The 20,022-nt window shown below is 43.2% G+C and overlaps 1 protein-coding gene across 1 annotated transcript in view; it reads left to right on the forward strand.

Annotated features, from left to right (window-relative positions):
- Positions 1 to 19,377, forward strand: part of VMP1 (vacuole membrane protein 1) — a 64,696-nt gene extending 45,319 nt beyond the window's left edge. The window contains exons 10-13 of the mRNA XM_057397247.1: positions 3,359 to 3,475; positions 5,873 to 5,934; positions 17,147 to 17,249; positions 18,570 to 19,377. Of these exons, the coding sequence (XP_057253230.1) occupies positions 3,359 to 3,475; positions 5,873 to 5,934; positions 17,147 to 17,249; positions 18,570 to 18,713 (426 nt within the window). The 3' untranslated portion in view covers positions 18,714 to 19,377. The remainder of the gene's footprint in view (positions 1 to 3,358; positions 3,476 to 5,872; positions 5,935 to 17,146; positions 17,250 to 18,569) is intronic.
- The last annotated feature ends 645 nt before the right edge of the window (positions 19,378 to 20,022 follow it).

Raw genomic sequence — 20,022 nt, forward strand, 5'->3', positions numbered from 1 at the left:
AAAAGACAATTCATTCTACACATGAACATGGTGTGGTGAAACCTGATAAAAACAGGTCAGTTCACCAAAGATGACTTACAAGAAACTGAACTAAGACATTCTTAAAACTGGAGACATCCCTATGTTTCTGTTTCAGATCAGGGGTGCTCCTGGCATTTGATGTTGAGGCCACATGCTCTCTGAGAGGGGCACATGCTGCTCATTTTGTTAGTGGGTATTTGGCAGATCAGATCATATGCCCATTGACAGTTACCCTGTTGGGACCTTCCTAGCCCAGATTATTAGCTGGCAAGATACAGCAAGAGCTGTATTGTTACCTATAAATTCTGCTGGAACATTGCTATAATTTCTTTATGTACTGTGGTGTTCATGTGCTGTAGCTTATAGTGCTTGACACCTTCAAATGCAAAGGTATATGCAGCTTGATGAGTGGAAAACTACCTGTATAAATCCTGTTTAGGGTATCCATCCACAGTAATTCCTCTTGAGTCTGCTCAGGAGATATCTTTGGGTCATTAGGAACTAGAAAGCAGAACAAGGAAGCATGTTTCAAAGTCATAACTTGCATGAACTATGAACCACTTGTAGGTTTTTTTCCTCTTTAAGTTAGAGGTCATACAAGCATCTCCACTGATGATATTTGAGTGTTTTGGTTAGGATAATACTGTTTCTGAGAGGAACTGAACCAGTTGAGGCTTAAATCTCAATCTGGAAGCTTACTGAAAACTGGCAGGAATACGTTCCTTATGCTTCTATCTCACAAAATGTGGGATGTGATGCACAGAAATGTGCTCATGGTGATGGGGGAAGTGTAGGTCCCCTACGATCCCATTCTTCTGGAATAACCACAGCCATTAGCCAGCTGCTCAGCTGATGAGGTATTAATTCCACACTTGCCTAGCACCTTGTAATTGTAATTTCCTAAATTGTAGAAGTGACAATGCTAACTCTTTGCTCAAATGTAAGTAACCTGTGTTAGCTGGAAAGGATTAATCTCATTAACGTTGCTGGAACAGAACTTCTGTCTGCTCATCTTTTGAACTGTCTTAGAGTGGAAATGTAGGTTACAACCTGTTCTTTAAATCTTTCCAGTCAGTAAGCTCTTAAACTTCTCCTTTGCTGCCTCTGACTCGCTATTCTCTAGTCACTGTCTTGTGAGACATCACTGCATAGGCTATTCTGTCTGCCTTGTGTAATCACAACAGCTTGTAGATGGCAGGGAGGAGTTTCTGCAGTGGCTGAACAAGGAAAAGTGTGGATAAATGGAGAACGTGAGGAAGGAGCTGGTAAACACGTGAGGTGATGTGTAAACTCTTCGTAGTTCCTGCTTGGTAATACTTAAACATTTGCTTAACTTCTTACCTACTCGCTGCGCTGCTCCACGCACTCTAAGCTCCCTTCGACTTACGTGGGCTGTCCTGGGCTGGGAGCGGGATGAGGAATCAGGACTCCACCACAGGACACCTGAGGGTTTGTAAATGTGTTTGCAGAAGAACTGCAGGGTAGCAGTGAAAAGGGTGAGGCTGAACATGGCAGAGGCACTGATAAAGCAAAGGGATTCACAGCTACAGGTTTCTGTTGCATCTCTAGGCGAGGCACAGTCCCCCAAAGGTGTGCTCCTTGCATTCAGGCATCCCCCCCCATGAGCTTCAGGGCTTTGTTTCAGGGTTTCTCTTGCTTGTTGCTGCTTCTCCATGTGCCAGAAGGTGTCTCATTTGTTTGCCCCCCTTATAATGGCAGTTGGGTGTATTTTTTATGATTAGAGAGCTTGCTTCTAAAGTGGTAATGACTGTCCTGCCTGCAGGTTGTTGTCTGTCAAGCAGTGGCTGCTAAATGTTACATAAGAACACAATCAAATTGAATTTAAGACTTTGCAAGTTTATCCAGTGAAGTCAACTGAATGTAATATTGTTTGGTGGCAATAAGAAAGCCATATTGTTGGCTGGAGCTTATTTTCTATGTGAAGGCAGCTCTAGGGAAGGAACAAAGCCAGAATTAACCCTGAAAATGCTTGCTGTGACTTGTGAGAATTTGCCCTCCTGTCTTTGTGGGCTTTTATGGCAACTCTCAGTACTGCATGTACTCCTTTGCTTTCCAAAACCAAAGCGAAAACCTCGCTGGCCAGCTAATAACACCCCAACGAGGACTTGAGTAACTTTTACTGTGATATGTTTAGTGTATTGATGATATCCACAGTTACCCCTGCCTAGAGCATGTTGCTCCCTCTGTGGTGACAGCAATACAGAAATTAAAATGGACTGTGAACCTGCAAAAACCCCTCGAACCATCCAACCAAGAACATTCTTGAGACCTAGAGCAGACTTGGCTCAGAAGAGCAGAATTATCTGGCTGTGGTATAAGTAAATAATTTACTAGCCTCCTATGCCTAAGACAGCTGTCAGAGGTTAAGAATCATGTTGGTTGAAGTGGAGCATGTTTAGAGACCGTTTCGGGGCATGATTAGAGACTGTTTCAGATTTCTTCCTATGCAGGTGGTGATGTGGGTGCTCATAAACTTGAATTGCTGGTCTGTAACAGCTATGTACAACCCTCATAAGCTTTCTCAGAGATTCCAGATTTCCATTCAGTCAAAGTTAATATGTTTTATGGTCTTTAACAGCCTCCACTCTTCTTTGTTTGTGTAACAAACCAACACCAATACTGCAGAATATTAGCCCAGTAATACACTGCTACTGTGAATTACACATACCCCATGAGGTCACTCAGACAGACTGCCCTTGAACTGCATGCTAAGTGTAAAAGGTTGGAATGTGGATACTTTCTTGGTTTAATTTCAGGAATATTTTACAGATAGTATCACGATACCAAACATCAAGCCAACAGTTTAAAGCATATTTTAAAATTAAATGAAGTGCATATGCTTAATAAAATCTAATCAGTGCTTTTAAACTGGATACATATGACTACAAATGCCACATTTTAATGCACTTTCTCAGATGGAAGTCACTGGGGATCACTTTAAACACTGGCCTCCAAGAGTGATGTGCTTGTCAGTGAGAAAATTTGATAAATCACTCAGAGTGGCTTTACTGTGGTTTCTGTGCATTTCACATGGAAAACTTTTTGTTAGCTTTTTTTAAAATCCAGGGGTAAGGAGGGACCATGAGAATGGAATTGTCTGGGATATTGTCTAGCTGAATCCCAGAGTTATGGGAGTTATAACTTGAGTTATGTGGTGCGACATTAGCATTTTTGTAAGTATTAAGACGCAAGAGTTTTTTGGATCAAGTTGGATAAGGGGAAAATGTTCATTTTTCAAAGTTTCAAAGTCTGTCGCGTTCCTGTTCATCTAAATGTGTGCTGCAGTTCACAAACTTCTCTCCCTTGCACCTCATAGATTCCAAACCCTCTGTTTGACCTGGCTGGGATAACATGTGGACACTTTCTGGTTCCCTTCTGGACCTTCTTTGGTGCAACCTTGATTGGGAAAGCAGTAATTAAAATGCACATCCAGGCAAGTACTACACCTCCCTCAGGGCTCTGGGGTGAGGACTTGTTTCTTTTCTGACTGTTACACCGTGTTGGTAATGAATTCTGGAGTCTCCCTTCCTGACCTGAGTAATGGAAATTAATTTGGTGCAAAGGTTTTACAATAAAGGATCTGCTCGGCTTCTTATGCTCAAAACTGAATAATTTATAGCTACAAACTAATGAGCTCGCTGCCTACACCGCTCAGGAAATTGGTGGTTAGCCAAGTTATTTACCTACGGTTTTTACCAGACTGAAAGGACTTCGTACTCATAATGAACTTGCCTTTTTGGTAACGAATACTCATTTCAAAGAGCACTGCAGCTACCCCTCACTGGTTAAGCGGCACTTTTAAGTGCTTCCTTCTATTTCAGTTGAGCGTGTATGGAAACCCCATTTCTTTCAGGCCCTGCAGAAAGCAGTCTGAGTCTCTGGGCATGTCATCCAGAGCTTTCAAGAATGGTTAGCAATACTTGGTGTCCTCAGGCTATATATTGAAAGGGCCTGATTTCAGAGCATGTCCAGTTTTTCTTGCTAACTTGGAGCCTTATTGGATGTTCTGAATTTAGCAATCAGAATCTCCATTTGCCTTCAAAAATGTTGAGTCTCTCATTTAAAATATATCACCATTTTGTGCACTGAAAGATGAAGTGTTGATTCCCTGGTGATTCGTTACTGGTGGAGGTGTGGTTAGCGCTATATCATGAGCTACAGTGCTCCATTTGTAATGATTACAACCAGTGTTTTCAGCTGGGACTTGATTTGGGTGTTTTTAAGCATCTCCTTAGGACTGGTGCAGTGTCTGTAGCTGTGTTGCTTGGAAATCTGTGCTGTTCCTACACTAAAAATAGGAGAAGCTATTAGTGTTATAAAATTACTCATCTAGTACCCTCCTCAAGCTGCTTGAAAATCTTCCTTTTGCCCTGAACATATTTCAGTTTTCAACCCTCTGGGTTTTTTTCTTCCTTTTTTTTTGTAAATGGTTATTTTGCTTTGTCTAGTCCTTAGAGAGGAAACAACAAACAGATCTGAAAATTCCTTCATGTGCAATTAGCACAACTTTCCCCTCACGCTTACTTTGTATTATCTGAATTTTTCTGCTTTTAAATCTATGTACTGTTAGACTCGGTTCTGGCAACATAGGAAAGTGAACAGTATTTGTGTAATATTCCTTTTATGTTGCCTTGTTTAGCTAGCACGATGTTTGCCATGTAATTTGTAGTAATCCCCACTCACATCAAATGCAAGTGAAAAAATATTTCCCAGTGTCTTGTACAGTTGGTAAACCATCTTATTTTGTAATACATTTAGTTACTAGGAGTCTCTTTTCTGCAATGCTTAATTTCAAGCACACTCTTGTGCAATAGCCTTGATTTTGTAGTGATCTTGCTGCAACTTGGAATTTAGGAAATGTAAGAGTCATGGAAAAGGCTTCTAATGAATCTTTCTCTAGACAGGAAGCGAGTGACTCGGGTGCAGTGGCCATCCCGGAGCTGCTTTTAACTGGCCTCTTCCTCCACAAAACCATTTTGTGTAGTCCCAGTCACATCCCTTATTTCCAGACTGGTGAATGCAGTTCTCGTTAGATCATGTTTAAATGGGTTTAAGGAGACTGTGGGAACCGTTTGTGTGTGTGCATACTCATCTGCGCACAGTCTTGCTCACCCTTTGCAAAAGAACAAGCTGTCAAGTGTGCCAAAAGTGGAATTTGCAGAGGCTGTTTTAACAAAATTTGAACTTAGAAGAGAAGGGAGTGGTAAAATTCCGGACATTGGGATTTTCTGCAAAATAAGCTATGTCACAGAAGTTTTATTGGAATTGCTCTGCTCCAAATAGGCCGATGCATTAGAGACTGACATCCTAAAGGGTTTTGGACAGACAGGTACCCTGTGGCTCTTAATTCGCTCTTCACTAAGTAGTTTTTGGTTTTGTCTCTGTCTGAAGCACACAAACCAGGGGACTAAAAGTTCTATTATTTTTCCCTTCTGCGATCTTTAAGTGCGTGTGTTTGTGTAAGGGGATGTGAATTTTTCTGCACAGTGATGACTGTTTTTCCATTAAAACATTGTTGACGGAGTAAAGTGACCTTGAGCTTCTGGGAATTGAAGTTTGGGGAGGATGCGAATGGTTAGTAACACAGGCTTACACAAACACTGCAAGAAATGAAGCCTAGGAGGGAACAGAATCATAAAGAGCTTTTTGCTCTCCTGCCTCTGTTTGAAGAGAGTATTGAAAAATAAAGATCTTGAAAAGGGAAGGGAAAACCGTGTGTGAGTGCTGGAGGAGCTGTCTGGCTGGAAAGGAACCTAAATTGTCATACCCCATTGTCTCTGCTTCCCTTTTGATCAGATGTTTCTCTTAACTGATGTTTTCCTTCCTACAGAAACTCTTCGTTATTATAACATTCAGCAAACATATAGTGGAGCAGATGGTGTCCCTAATCGGGTGAGTAATTCTTTAACATTCATTAAGTGGAAAAATACTGGAGTTGTGCTGAAAACTGCGCTTTGCTTCGAAGCGCAAGCTTTGGCCAGCACATTATTTTAGGTCTTCCTTGCAACTTCATTCCTCCCCTCAAAGGCTTCAAGCACTTCAAGAAACATAATAGCACCGAAGGTCAGATGGCCTGAGTATACAGCACCAACAGTTAACTTTCACCCCGAAATGTGATGCCACTTTTCCAGTTATAGATCGCCACACTGGTAGCTGCAAACAGGCTGTTTTAAGGACTTTCTTCAATGCTGTAGTGTGATCCTGTGACAAAAACCGAAGGAACTGCTGTGCTTTATGCAGTGTCTCAAGGTGACAGTAAACATTTTCTATAGTTTAAACTACCCCATACATTTAAAATATTGAATCTCTCATAAAATGCCAGAATGAGAAGTTTGCTGTGTAAAGTTTTATCTCCATCCTCCTGGGGTTTTGGGGAGGAGAAGGGACAGTTTTCATGGGTGAACGGTTCAGATTCTGAGAAAGTTTGGGGGGTTTTTGTTGGTTTTGTTTTTTTTGTAGGTTTATCTTTTCTTTGGACTGAGTTCTTCAGTAATTGATTCCTGGTTTATATTTTAAGTTAAAATCTCAGTTTAAAACAGGAAAGCTAAGCAAAAGCATTAGTGAGGAAGAGTTAGTGTGGGGGGGAGAACAAGTAAAACAACATACTTCCATGTTGCCTCAGTGGGTTTAAATGGAGGTTGGACACCAATGGTGAAATGTTAGATTTTTGCTTCATACCTATCTGTTCGGTCATTAAATTCATTGTGATTTTAAGATGCATTGTTGGTGTTAACAGTTCCTGCCTGGTAATCCAGCAAATGGCATCGCAACAGCACCTCTCTGAACATGTAGATGTTTCATGAACTGCTTGAATGCGAACAAAGTATGCAGCTTAATTTAAATGTAGGCAGCTAGATCAGATCAGGTGGATTGCATCAAAAATTCATGCATTATTGTTTAAAGGAAAAATTGTCTTCTTGGGGTGGGGGGAAGGTACTGCCTGTTTTCAGCACACCGATCAGCTTAAAGTCAGGGATGCAGGTTTAAAGTTTTAAATGTGGGTCTCTAACATTTAAATAGCTTTGTTGTTGTGGGTTGGGGTTTTTCTTCACTTTCTGTGGTTTTGTTTTTCACTAGGTACATATTATTGATCCGTAGGATAAATTCTAAGGTGTTTTCTGTTTTTGCAAGGTCTTTTACTTGTTTTATAGTGTGAATTGATGGACACTTTGCTACACAAACTGTAGTAGCTGTTTTCAGGTAACATCCAAAAAGCCACACTCCACAAGAACAGTTTCAGAGGAGGAATGTCTGGAAATGATTCCTTTTAAAATACGTAAACCTGAAGTAGTAATGCTAGACAAAGAAAAAGGAGTGTCGCACCAAACATTCTAGGGCCTTTCAGTAATGAAACGAATCCTGACATTAGTACTTCCTGATCTTCTGATTGCGTGTCTGGTGTGTACCAAACTCCAAAATTCATTTGCTGCTTTGAACATTGTTTAAAGGAAATAAGAGAGAAAAGCGTGGTTACTCTGAACCATCATTAGTCAGTTATCAATCACAGGAGAGGCTTTCCTGCTGACTTCTGATCTGTTACTAGGTCAGGTATGCTTCCACAGATTTACTCTCCTGCAACTCTTCAAGCCAAAACTAGTAGTTTTTTCCAGCTTCATCTGTCTTGGAGATAATTTTGCATTGAATTACTTCGAATGCATTCACAAGGCCTCTGCTGGATTCAGATTTTATTGGATGGTTGATGTCAGAGTTAAAAAATGTTCTCGGGAGACAGCAAGATTTCGGAATGTCCCGGTATCCTTGACTTTTGTCAAGCTGTCTGCTAGCATTACCTCATCAGCTTCTTTTAGAGCGGAGCATAAAACATGTTCAACAATAGCCTGCATTAAATCCCTTGTTATTAAATTAAAATGCAGTTTCATTTAATGGTCGGTAACTTTATTTTAGTCAAATTCTACCCGACACAATGGCTTAAGACATTTTTGCCTGGGATGTTGCTCTTTCACTAGGAAATGTATGAGTACAATACGTTAAAATAATGGGCGTATTAATACACAGAATAACTAAAATCCAGACAGAAGATTCAGTTATGAGATAAAGGCTGAGAATATTTGATTTTAAAAGCCAGAGAAAATGTCTCTAACTCCACGAGTCTTGGTCAGGAAGCAGAAATGATTCACCTGTGGACCTTGCCCATAGCCCAGATGTTGTTTGCTTCTGTTAGTGGATGCTGCTGGCGCTGCACACCCAGCCTGCTGCAACAAGGCTTTTTAAATATAATTTAGGGTAATCTGATTGCACAATTTTGTCTAGGTCTCCATTACAAAAGACTCTTAAAATACTCCTCATATTGATTAAGAGAAGAAAGAGAGGAAAAGAAAATGTGGCAGGAAATTAAGCAGCTGTTTGCAGAAATGGTGGTAAAACACTGCTGGTAGCCAGTGTTTGAAAGAAAAGGTGAGAAGGACAGGAGGTGCAGCAAACCTTGTGGGAAGGGACAAGGAGACCTGTATGGGTTTAGGAACCTGAGCACAAGTCTTGAAATCAAAGCTGAGGAGGATTACAAATATACTGGTAGCTCACATGCGGCTGGTGATGATCAGCCTGTTCTGGCAGTTAATAGTTTACAGTGGTATTGTTGCTGTCTAGAATGCTAGTAGAGGATAATGTTCCCCCTCAGGTTTTGTTGTGTTCATAAGCTTTGGTGAAGAAAGATGGTGTGTCAGTTTTGTCTTGTGTTCCGTCACTTGCACAAGAGTTCAACTTACTGATCATCCATGTAAAATGCTGGGTTTGGGCCAAACCTAGGCCACGTAAAATGTTTCATTAGCATGTGTGTTGTGGGGTTTATTCTGGCTCCTAAGTCTTTCCATTTATTGTTTTTTTACCTGCAGCTGCAGGAGTGTTTGTGAAGTCACACTAAGCACATTGCTTTTAATCACAGTCGTGTTTTCTTGGAAGTGGCAGTTGCAGACGTGGATTAAGAATTCCCAGGAAAAACGGTTCTCAAAGCACACACCATGCTCAGAAACGCCTGCCATCAGTTCTGGTGGAATGTCAGGAAAGAAAACAATCTCACCTTAACTTTGTTAGTTCAGCATGCTTGTAATGCATGTTTGTGACAGTGAGTTGATCACCTTAGAACTTCAACAGACCTCTAAACGCGCTTTACATAGCATTAGGCAGCACGTGGCCTTTGCCTCACGAGCATCTGAACTTCAGTGGCAAGCGGTAGGGCTGCATCCCTTGGACACATCCCGCCCTTCAGGCAGAGACATTCCCTCTGCACCTTAACAGTAAACTCCTGTAGGCTGCAGAACGTCTTAATTGCAGGCTGTGAGAGTTACTCAGAGGGAGGCTGAGCACTGAGAAGTGCTCATGTGATACACCAGGTATGCGATCTCCTTAACAAAAGGAGTGAATGACTGCCTGGAGCAAATACGCCTGATTTGAAGAGCAGCAGAAACTGATGTATTCGGTTAGTGAGCTGAGTCAATAAACTGATTTGAAGTTTAAATAGAAACAAGTGAAATGCATGTAACAAAACCTTTGCATGCTTCCACAGATTTCAGCAGTGAAGCTGTTAGTGCTGTGATCCGTGGGTGAGATGTGTCATAACACTGTGAAGTGTCACTCAGCAACCTCCCCCAGTATATCACTGCTTCTGAAGGGCTTCTTAACCCCCTACCTTTTGGGGAGCAAATGTTCATGCTTACTTACTGGCTGTGCGGGCCGGGTTGAATGCTTGCACATCTTAAAGGAAAACCAGCTTTTTGGTACCAGGGACTTGAATCGCTGCCTTGACAAACCAGTTTGCTGCTATTTATTGTGCTGTAATTCTTTGCTTCACAACTTAATCTCGGTTGACTCTTGTAAGGAGCACGATGTTCCTTTCACAGAAAAAGTACAAGTGAAATGATGGTGACTGAGGTAACTGAGAGTTTGCTTAACAATTGTGTATGGTTTTCAAGGCTAATTTACAATGTAGGCTTAGATTGCTACTTACAATACAAGCCAGGAATCTGCAAGGATAGAAAGGGCACCAGGAATCAGTTGGCCTGGAGTGGGATGAGCCCTTTTGTGGGTTTGCATTGTACGTGGTGCTTGGGGCAGGGGGGGCTTCAGCAGGGGTTGACTGCATCGCATGGCCAGTGCCTGTCTTCACTGCCTCATGTCCTCTGGGCATACCCCCTGCAAAGGAGCCCGGCCCTATCTGCCACTCCTTCCTTCTGACTGGGTGGCCCTTTGTTTTGCATGTGTGCCAGTCCATATCCTGTTAACTGGCCTCGCCAGTAAAGGAGATTTTGAAAAGCAGGTTCTGATCAGCATTTAAAACAAAACCTGTGGAGCAGAATTCAACCACGAGTAACATCGAGAACATGGATAACTGAGCAGTGACCGCAGGATCCCCAGAGAGAGCTGCTTCTGGAAGGTTATCCCCATGCACCTGACATTCCTTGGTGCAGTAAATCAACAGCTTTCTTCCCACAAGTATATCAGAAACCTGTGGGACTGTGCCCTCGTAATAACACCCTCTACACAATGGATTCAGTCTGCACAAAAAAGGCTTTAGTGCCCTGAAAGGAACGCAGATGTGGATGAAATCTGAGTAGCTTTGGTGTTGAAAACCTTCCAGTGGATCACAACAGAATTATACAGGTTTATTTGCAAAAGGCCTGTAGGTTTTAACTCCGAACAAGCAAACCTTTTTTATTATGAATCGTGTTCAAAAATCCATCTTTAGAACACAAACAGAAGTTTCCTTACAAAGAGCCGTATTGAGCAGAGCTGAACCAGCGGTTCGAAGATGTTGCAATTCCTATTTTTGAAAGCCTTGATTTTAACATAACAGAATGTCCCAGAGGAAAAACCCAACAGTTTTGCAGACAGCTTGCTTAACGTGGGTATTGGAGCATAGCTCAAGGTAAAAATGACGTCAAACGTGTAACAATTTTAGCTTAGTAATCTTCAAATGAGACATTTTCTTTCTTCGTCTCGTAAAGCAAGTGACTCTGCCACACAGCCTTGGAACCCTCCAAAATGCTTCTGTTGATCCTGACCATGAACCAGCTTTATTTTCTGCAGTTTTAGAACCCTGAACGCAGGTAACATCTCAAAGTCACCGAATGTTCTGAGGCCCAAGTGGCGGTGGTGGGGATGGAAGCTGGAGGCTGTGGTTACTCCCTGGGGGACTGGGGAGCCCAAGTTTTGCTGTGGCTGCTCCCCCTGAGCCAGGGTCCAGGTTTGCTGCAGCAGCATCAGTGTGGGGCTGAGTCAGGGAGCCGGAGGTCCACTGAGTCACTGCCGGGTCCTGGTATTGGTGGAGCCTCAGGGAAATGGATGGTTTAAATACTGTGAGAATCTTTATCAGCACAGGAAATGACAGCTCATTAAAATACTAACCGTTGGGCCTGTTTAGATCACTGTCTGGGAAAAAATTAACCCTTGAGGGTTCAGATCACTTGCAGGAGCAAGGTGCTCTGTGCAGGCTGTGAGCACGGGGGGCAAATTAATGAGCCTTGCTGATGGTCCAGCGGCATAAAAATGTTCCTGTCGGAATCTGTTTTGCAGTGGGTTCTAAAGTCTCTGAACTTCCCAAGTCAGTGCCACGCTGGAACAAAACTGCCAGCTCCTCCTGAGGGAGGGATGGCCAAAATAACCAAATACGGTGCCTCTTACCAAATGCCTTCAGATTGCTTCTGAGCTGTGGGAGGGATTTTCCTTATGTTCTTACAGGGGAATGGAGGGATGTGAATCTAACACAGAGAAACTGTGGGAGGAATGGGTGTTGGGTGTGATGATTTAATGAGCTTTTGCGCAATTGTTAGAAGGTGGAAGCCTTTGCTCTGGCCCTCTGGCCTAGCTGTCAAGAGCTGGGCTTGCTTTAAAGACATTATTAAAAGAGGGTTGGAGGTGCTGGAAGCTCCAGCCCAGCACGCTCCCTCCTTCCTTTGTCACATTCTTCACTGCCACTTAACTCCCTATTTTGTAGAAGGAGATAATCCCTGGCCTTCGGCCACGCTTGCTCTGGGGAAGCAGGACCCTGAGATGCTGAATGTGTTTGTGGGGACAAAACCAACTACACAATGCTGTTTTCCTCCTGGTTTGCTTCGCTGTTGATGCTGTGTCCTTGTGGATTGTAGCGCTGGCATTTCCTAAAAGGATGTTTTTCTGTAGCCCAAATAGCTGAATCTGAGCAAAATGTGTACGATGCTGTTTGTCCCCAGACCCGGGGAGGGTCCGGACGAGGACAGAGCCAGGCGGTCTGAGAGCACCAGTCCCCATATGAACAGTTAAACATTGGGGTTTTTCCCAAATTAACAGCTGTGGCTATTCCAGAGATCATCCATAAAATGGGGCTCTGACTCAATATTGCATCACCTTCCCAAGCAGGGCTTCGGTGCGCTTCAGCCTGGTGGCTTGTTTGCACCATCTCTTCGATGCCTGCGCTGCTCACTTCCCTTCACATTATTATTTCCATGGTCAAACAACCTCCGTGTTTTTAAACCTGCTGTGCTGAACGTTTCCTGATCAATGGGACTGATTCCAGTGGTACCGCTGGGTACGTATAAAGCTCAGAACTGGATGCTCCTGAAGCTGGTATTTACATCTTTATTTTCTATCAGAATAAATGGACTTTAAGAACTGCTTAGAGTTACTCAGCTGCTTAATCATCACCGGCTCCAAGAGGCCTTTTACAAATGAGAAACTTTGATTAGCAGTGAACCCCATCATGTTTATGTTCCTAAGAGGTGATTCTGCAACGGCAGCTTCAGTAATCCTTGGAAATACTTGCTAGATCTATCATTTCCCTCTGGAAAAGCAGGCAAGGGCATAAGTGTGTGTTTGTAAGATGGGAACTTTATATCCGAAATCGTGGACTGGTAGATTTCATAGTGCAGTGTTACTGCAGTGACACTGAACTGCAGCATTTGCCTGAGATCCGTACTGCAGCATTCAGCACAGCCTGTCATTAGTTACCTGAGCACTCACAGTTCGGAAAACAGAGGTTAGGAAATTTCAATAGCTCAGGAGTAACCTCTGCTCCTAAAGATCCGGTGAGATTAAAGCCGTGCCTTTCAGAAAGGCAAGATCAGGACAGAATCATTTTAAAGAAGTAGTTTTAATAGCAGTAAAAATGCCGTGGCATGTGTTGATTAACTTCCTCCTCCTTGTTCACTGACACAGGGAAATACTTACTTGGTTTGTTCCCTCCCTGGCTGGGGCTTCACCCCCAGGTGAGTGAGAAAGCTCCTACCTGCAGTTCCAAAGATTCTGTTAAAAACCAGGTTTCCCAGAATCCCTCCTGCCTTTTCCTGGCTGGAGACTTCATGGAGGCTCGGTCATTCTTTGAAAAGCAACTGAATCAGTTGTGGTGTGTCTTAAACACGGCTTCGCTGTAACCGAATGGAAGCCTTCGAAGTCAAACTCACACAATCTGTACATGGAGGGTGTAATGCTTAAACCTGGAGCGCCTTGGCTGGATCCCTGTGCGTGCTGCTTCAGAGAGATGTGAAATTTGGGGTTATTGGGGGGGGGCAATATAATTTTTCATTTGCATAGGAATCATGGCTTGAAATCAGAAGCAACCAGCTGCATCTGTTTAATTACAGATACCGGGTAACTCTGAAACAGGCTTCAGCAGTGGCTTGTTCAGTGAAGCTGAGTTCTCAATGGGTGCTTGTGTTGCAGTGTTAGAGTGCTAACACTGTTTTTTACTGCAATGTGATGATTTTACTGAATTGAGGCTGGACCAAAAGCTAGTGCAGTTTCTTGGAAGCCTGTTTTCAGTTTCAGTCCCTTGTGAAGCGTTTGATTTCAGCAGAGGAGCAGGAGGAACTCAGACAAAATCTGGTGCTTTAATGGTCGCTGTTTCAGAAATTTCCTCTGAATCAGAATTTCTTCAGAGTTCCCCCCCAGTTTCTGTCTGGATCTCCTGGTAAAAGTGCAGCAAGCCTCTTTGCTTTCCAAGTGAATTGTGCTGAAAGGACACAAGAGCAGCACCGCTCCTTCTAGGAGTGCATCCTTGTTGCTGATTAGGTGCAGAATTCATTAATAGCAATGGCAACCACCAGTGCCACTGACTTCGTGGCTTATTTCGGTGAACAACTTGTAGTGAATGACCTCTTATTTATGTTTTCCCCTTTTAAAGCTCAAGTCCTTAAGCAGCTTGCCCAGAGCTGTAAGAAGGGCAGCAGGTTGTGTGTTTGGGGCTTTTCTTGTGTGTTTTGTTTTGGCAGATAGAGCCCCCAGAGTGCGGATGAACAAAGTTCTGTTGTGCACTAAGGGCCTTTTATTTTCTTTCATATTCCCTGTTTGAAAGACAATAGGCTTGATTCTCAAAGGAAAATGCAAGGAATTGGTTTGAGATGGTTCGACAAACAGGCTTATCTTCCCTTCTGAAGTCGGATGTGTAAATGGGCTTGTGGTTTGCATCTTGACTCCTGAAACTGGCTTTTGAAGGTCTGTCTTTAAGTCCTTGCGAAGCCGCACAGAATTATGATGCAAATCTGTCCCTTCTGCCTATGTACTTGTATCTGGCTTGAGTGTAACCCCTGAAGATGTGCACACAAGTCTTCCCCCTCCTCCTTAGGTAAGAACAGGGTTATTGGGTTGAACTTCACTAGGTCTGCAGGGGAAAAAGCACTGCCTGGTTTGTAATTAAATAAAATGAAAACTGATTTTTAAGGCTTAGCTCTAAGTCTAAGATTGGATGTGAGATTGTTTTTTAAGATGTAAGATTATGTCTGCGCTCTGGATATGAGGTGACATATACCTTAGCTGGTTGATTAAATTATTGACTCTTGTCAAAAGAGTACAAGTGGCCGACACTGTCCCACTGAGATGGGATTTCAGGAATTGCATTCCTCATGCTGTGGATTCGTTATTTCCCAGACGTTGGTCTGCTTCATTTGACTCCTTAGTTACATTTATGCCCCTTTTTTTCAGCATTAAAGTCTCTGTGGCTGTGCAGTTTGAGAAGCCAGGGTCCTTGCAGTCAGGGTCTTTCAGGTCTTCAAAACAGCTTTATTCAGATGCCTGCTGTGTGCTTGATTCTCAGTTATGCTCACAAAAGGGGAAAAGGAAAAAAAACCTGAATATTTTTAGTGAAAAAATGGTGAAATTGGGTGTTGGTGCCCAGGATCTCCTCATGCTGTCAGAGCTTGGGTTTCATGGCTTTGTTCGGCTGCTGAATGTGAACTGGGCACTGATGTGCTTCGGCTCTCAGAAATCATTTGAGCAACCAAGCATTCTGTTAGTCATTCATCTCTCATCATTTAAATAGTCCTCATTTTATAACCCTGCAGAAGGCTAAAAGTAAACTGTTCCTTTTCAGTCGCTTTTCTGGGCATCCCAGTGGCATCTGGAAAAGAAAAGAAGCCTCAAAGTGTAACCCTTAAAACTGTGACTCCGAGTGATGAGCGAGTCACTGGGAGAGGTTTCACCCGGAACACTCGGCTTCCCAAGGGATGGTGCTGACAAACCGGGAATCCTTTGTCAACGTTGATGTACTCTTGTGTAAAGCAGGCACTGGATGGGCTTTGGTCTCTGCTCAGGTTTCGGTGGGGTTTTTTCCCCCTGCGTTTTCACCAGTGCAGGCGCGGAATTTCCTCGCCCATTTGTACCATCGGGATGGTGAATCATGAGGGAAGCGATTGTAAATCGTTCTCCTTGTAAATATGTTCACAGAAATTCTTTGCCTCTGGCTAGCGAAGGAAATAGAGGTAGTGGAGGAGGGCGAGTCACGGTGTTGCTTCAGTCTGCGCCTTTTCGTACGTTCTTAAGAGTGGGGAGCTGTGGGGTTTTAACTGGGCTTTAGCCTGGAAAAGGGAAGATTGTGTCAGGAGGCTGAGGAGACTGCTGAGCCCTCCTGCAGTCACTGCCAGAGGAGATGAGTGTGTAAAACTGTGTGCATCTTGGTGTTTGAAGTGTTTCACTCAATCCTCCCTGAAGTACTTGTGTAGAGATTCAAAACGGAAGGGTTGAAATGCAGAAATTAAGAGAGCCTTCTGCTTTTGTTTGAATGGGGAGGACCATCTCGATTTCCTTATAACTAAACTGTCCATTTTAACAGTTCTCACCACACCAGCTCAGCTCGTGGTGTTGCTTGTGCTCCTTTCTTCTGCTTGGGGCTCTTTAAAGTGTCCTGACAATTATTAAGGCTCCTTGGACTTGCTAAAGAGCCCTGTGTGTAGATTTCAGGCAGGGCACAGAGGTTGGGGTCGGTGGAGCCTGGGCAGGCTCTGGTGTTTGCAGGATGGAGGTTGGAGGCTGCTGCAAGGCTGCCCGGTGGGAGCACCTTCCCGCAACAGAGGCAGCAGAGGGCTCCTGGTTCCAAACCTGTATCTGTGATCTTTCTAACGTTAATGTAAGGACAAGGTGTTCAGTAACGTATTGTAGCTTTTGTGCAAGTCATCTGCCATAAACCGTGGCATGATTCAGAACAGGGTTCATAGTTCCTTCTTTGTTCCTTTGTTAATCACTGACTTGTGGGAGGTGCCTGCAGAATTTGCTAATGCATTCTTTTTGGGTAAGGATGACGCACAGATTGTCCTAATAAGGACTTAGTTTGAGAAAGGGGCCGTCTCCTCGGAGAAGATAGGGGCAAGTCATAGGGCGAGCAGTTTCTTTTTTAACTGGGGGATGACACAAGCACAAGTCATTTCCTTATTAATCGGTTCAAACCAGTTCTTACAGGAACTGCTGGTGATAAATGTGGGACTTCTCAGAAGTCATTCATTTGATTCTCAGCACCGCAGCAGTGCACAGCCTCAGCTGGCCTCTCCCTGGCTATAAGGAAATGCTCTCGCTCGCAGCAGTGTTCTGTGTAACCAGCAGTGCCTTGTCACTGCTTTGCTCTGAAGGCTTTTTCTTTTTAAGCCCTTTTTGAGGACCTGGGGAAATGCTCCCCTTTCAGATGCATCAAAAAGATGCAGTGCACTTCACTGCGTGGTTATCTCTTTTCTCCCATAGCAGTGCCCCTCTGAGCTCTAGCTCAGACCGAGCTTTGTTCTGGTTGGGTCAGTGGTAAGTTTTAGAAAAAGAAAGAAAAAAAAAAACGAAAAAAACCCCAATGGTTTTGTTTTTCTGTTTTTGTTTTTTTCTCCCTATTTTGTCCTGTTCTCTCGGATGAACTCTGCATCAGTGCTATTCCAAGTGTAGGTCCTTCTCTTCAGAAGCCATTTCAAGAATATTTGGAAGCTCAGAGGATAAAACTTCACCACAGATCTGACACTGGCGTGCCCCAGGTAAGAACCTCCCTGCCTCCTTCCCTCCCTATGTCATGTTTTCCCTTCTCTGGCTGGCTTTTGACTTGTCAGGTTTACTGATGGATCCTTGTTTTCAAAGCCTGGCGATGGCCCAGGGAGTAGCTTAAAATCTCATTGTAGAAGCAACCTGGGAATTAAAGCTCTTGCTGCAGTTGCGTGCAACTGGACTTAAAGGCAAAAAGAAAACAGTAAAGCAAGACCAGGCGCATTTCTGCCTTATCTCAGCTGCCTGTTTGGAAAGATGAGTTTAAGCAGCAAAAAGTTGCAACAAACTTCAGCCTCGGTACTGCAGAAGCCAGTGGGATCTGTGGCTGGATACCCAATAAGAGAAACCAAATCCCCACACCTTTAGTGTCCGAAAGGGGAAGTAAAATCAGGTGTTTATAGCCAGGACAAAGGGGCAGAAGTGCCCTTTCATACAGGCGGGGGGGGCGGGAAGTATGGAAAAAAGAAAACCAAAGAAACCCAAACCACCAAATTAATAAAAAAAGTTATGTTGGAAAACATCCCCGGAATTTTTTGCGGGATCGGAGCACCTCTGACTTGAAAATCCTCAGGATACTGAGGCATTTTGAGATAAAATCCATTAATTCACATTTCACATCTCATCCCTGTAGCTCTCATAAATGTTTCTTTGCCCATTTCTTACCACAGAAGAGGTTAAATTAGGGAGGGTCAGGCCAGAATAACTGAATATGCAGATTGCTGTTCGGTGTGTTGAAGTGATTTGTATGTAGTACGTTGCTGCCCTCCTTTGACAACAACCAGTACAAGGGCAGCCATGGGAGGCGCTGGGAGTGGGACTGTGGAGTCACAGCGGTAACTTCCAGGGACACCTGAAGAATCGGACCCTGACTGGAAGAGAACACAGCATATGCAGTTTAGGAAAAACCCAGTATTAACCAATGACGTGATTGTTTTCATTGCAAGGGCCACGACAGGGAATGACGGTCAGGAGTTGCTAATTCTGAGCTCTATGAATTGTTAGCAAAGACAAAACAATACTAGGAATAATAAATCACTTCATGAGGACACTAGTAATGATCAAGGGTTCGTCATCTGCCCTGCAGTGTCTTTGGCAAGCCGGCCTGCATTGTCTTTCAGGGGACTAAAGTCAGCTCTATAGAGGGACCTGCAGGAATCCTGTCAGCTTGCACTCGGGTCCTGGGTTTAATTTGATAAATTACATAATAAAACATTGGTTGGGGTCAGGGTTTTCCCTTTGCCCAGAAAATGGAGACTTCTCCATTGAGCTTTTCCACTAATCTTCATTTTCCTCCTTCTGTTTTGTCTCTTCAGGGGGAAAACTGGCTATCGTGGATGTTTGAAAAATTGGTGATTGTCATGGTTTGTTATTTTATCTTGTCTATAATCAACTCCATGGCCCAAAGCTATGCCAAGCGACTGCAACAGAAGATGTCCTCTGAAGAAAAAACCAAATGAGCTTGGAAAGAAAAACCCAGAATGGGTTTTAGCAGACATGAAAAGTGACACATCTTTCCCTGTGTTTAAAAATCAGCATTATTCAAAATGGGGGAAACTTTTTAACATCCATTTTCAACTATAACGAGTTTTTATTTAATTTTGAAAGCAATTTGGATATTAGAGCAAACGTTTCATTGACAAACTTATAAATGCTAAGGTAAGATACAAACACTTTACGAGTCTGAGCTGTATTACACGGGGTGGACAATGTGATGTTAAATGGTGCTTAACACTAATGTCCATCCAGATTATCTCCAGACCTGATGATTTAATACCCTCCGTTCCCTGATTTAACTTCAGGCTGACCTAAGGGTAACTTTTGATTTTGAAGGGTGGCTGGTTTGCTTTTTCCGTAACTTTCAAGACCATCAAAATGTATATAAATGAATACAGGTTGGATACAAACCGTTGCATGTCCCTCGTGGTAAGGCTGTTTCAGCTGAACCCCCCCCGTGTCCCGCTGCATTGCACGTGCTCTTGGTTGGAAAAAGCCCCCCTCTTACCTTCATGATGTTAGCGGAGATGATTGATGTCAAAATGCTGAAGCTGACGTTTTTTATTCTGTATATTTAGAACGAAGTTAAGATAAAACTTTATAAAGTCACCTTGGAGCATTCCAGAATTTCTTGTGTCAGTCTTTTGAAGCTGTTTCTTTCCCTCTCCACTTCTGTATGCTCGGTTTCTTTATTGAGCCTTAATCCCACGCACTGCATGCTCTCCTCGCCCTGCCTGCACAAACGGTGCTGAAGCCCTTCGTTCTTTTTTGGTTTTTTCCTTTTTCCTAAGAACTTCTCACTTAGCAGAAGGACGTAGAAAGGCTTTCACTTGCTTGAAGCACGGCTCGCTGGTTAAAGCACACGTTAAATAGCAGGACTTGGTACCCTAAGTTCTTCTCAGATGTTTGCCACCAATCACAGCACCGTGGGTAATGAAGGAGAAGAGAGGGAGGAAAAGTAAAGATTCCAACTGGAAACAGATGTCAAACCCGGTAATGGTGCAGAGAGCCTTAACCTGAGGCTTCTGGAGCCAGATATCCTGAAATCATTGTTCGGAATCAGTGTGTGTTCCAGTTCTAACGTACATGGACATAACTAATATTAAAATGGATCTTTCCCTCCTTAGTAAGTAGACATCCATCCCAGTGCCGCTGTACTCATCTCATTACTTTAATACTTTTTGAACTGTTGTTTTTTATTTTTATCCTAGGGGTAAGTAACAAGAATTAATTTTACTTTCAATTAATGTTATCAAAAGGTGGCAGATGAGC

Source organism: Pezoporus wallicus, unplaced genomic scaffold, assembly GCF_028554395.1.
Source record: "Pezoporus wallicus isolate ANWC-B61680 ecotype Strahan unplaced genomic scaffold, APGP_CSIRO_Pwel_v1 contig_8856, whole genome shotgun sequence".
NCBI classification, from domain to species: Eukaryota; Metazoa; Chordata; class Aves; order Psittaciformes; family Psittacidae; genus Pezoporus; species Pezoporus wallicus.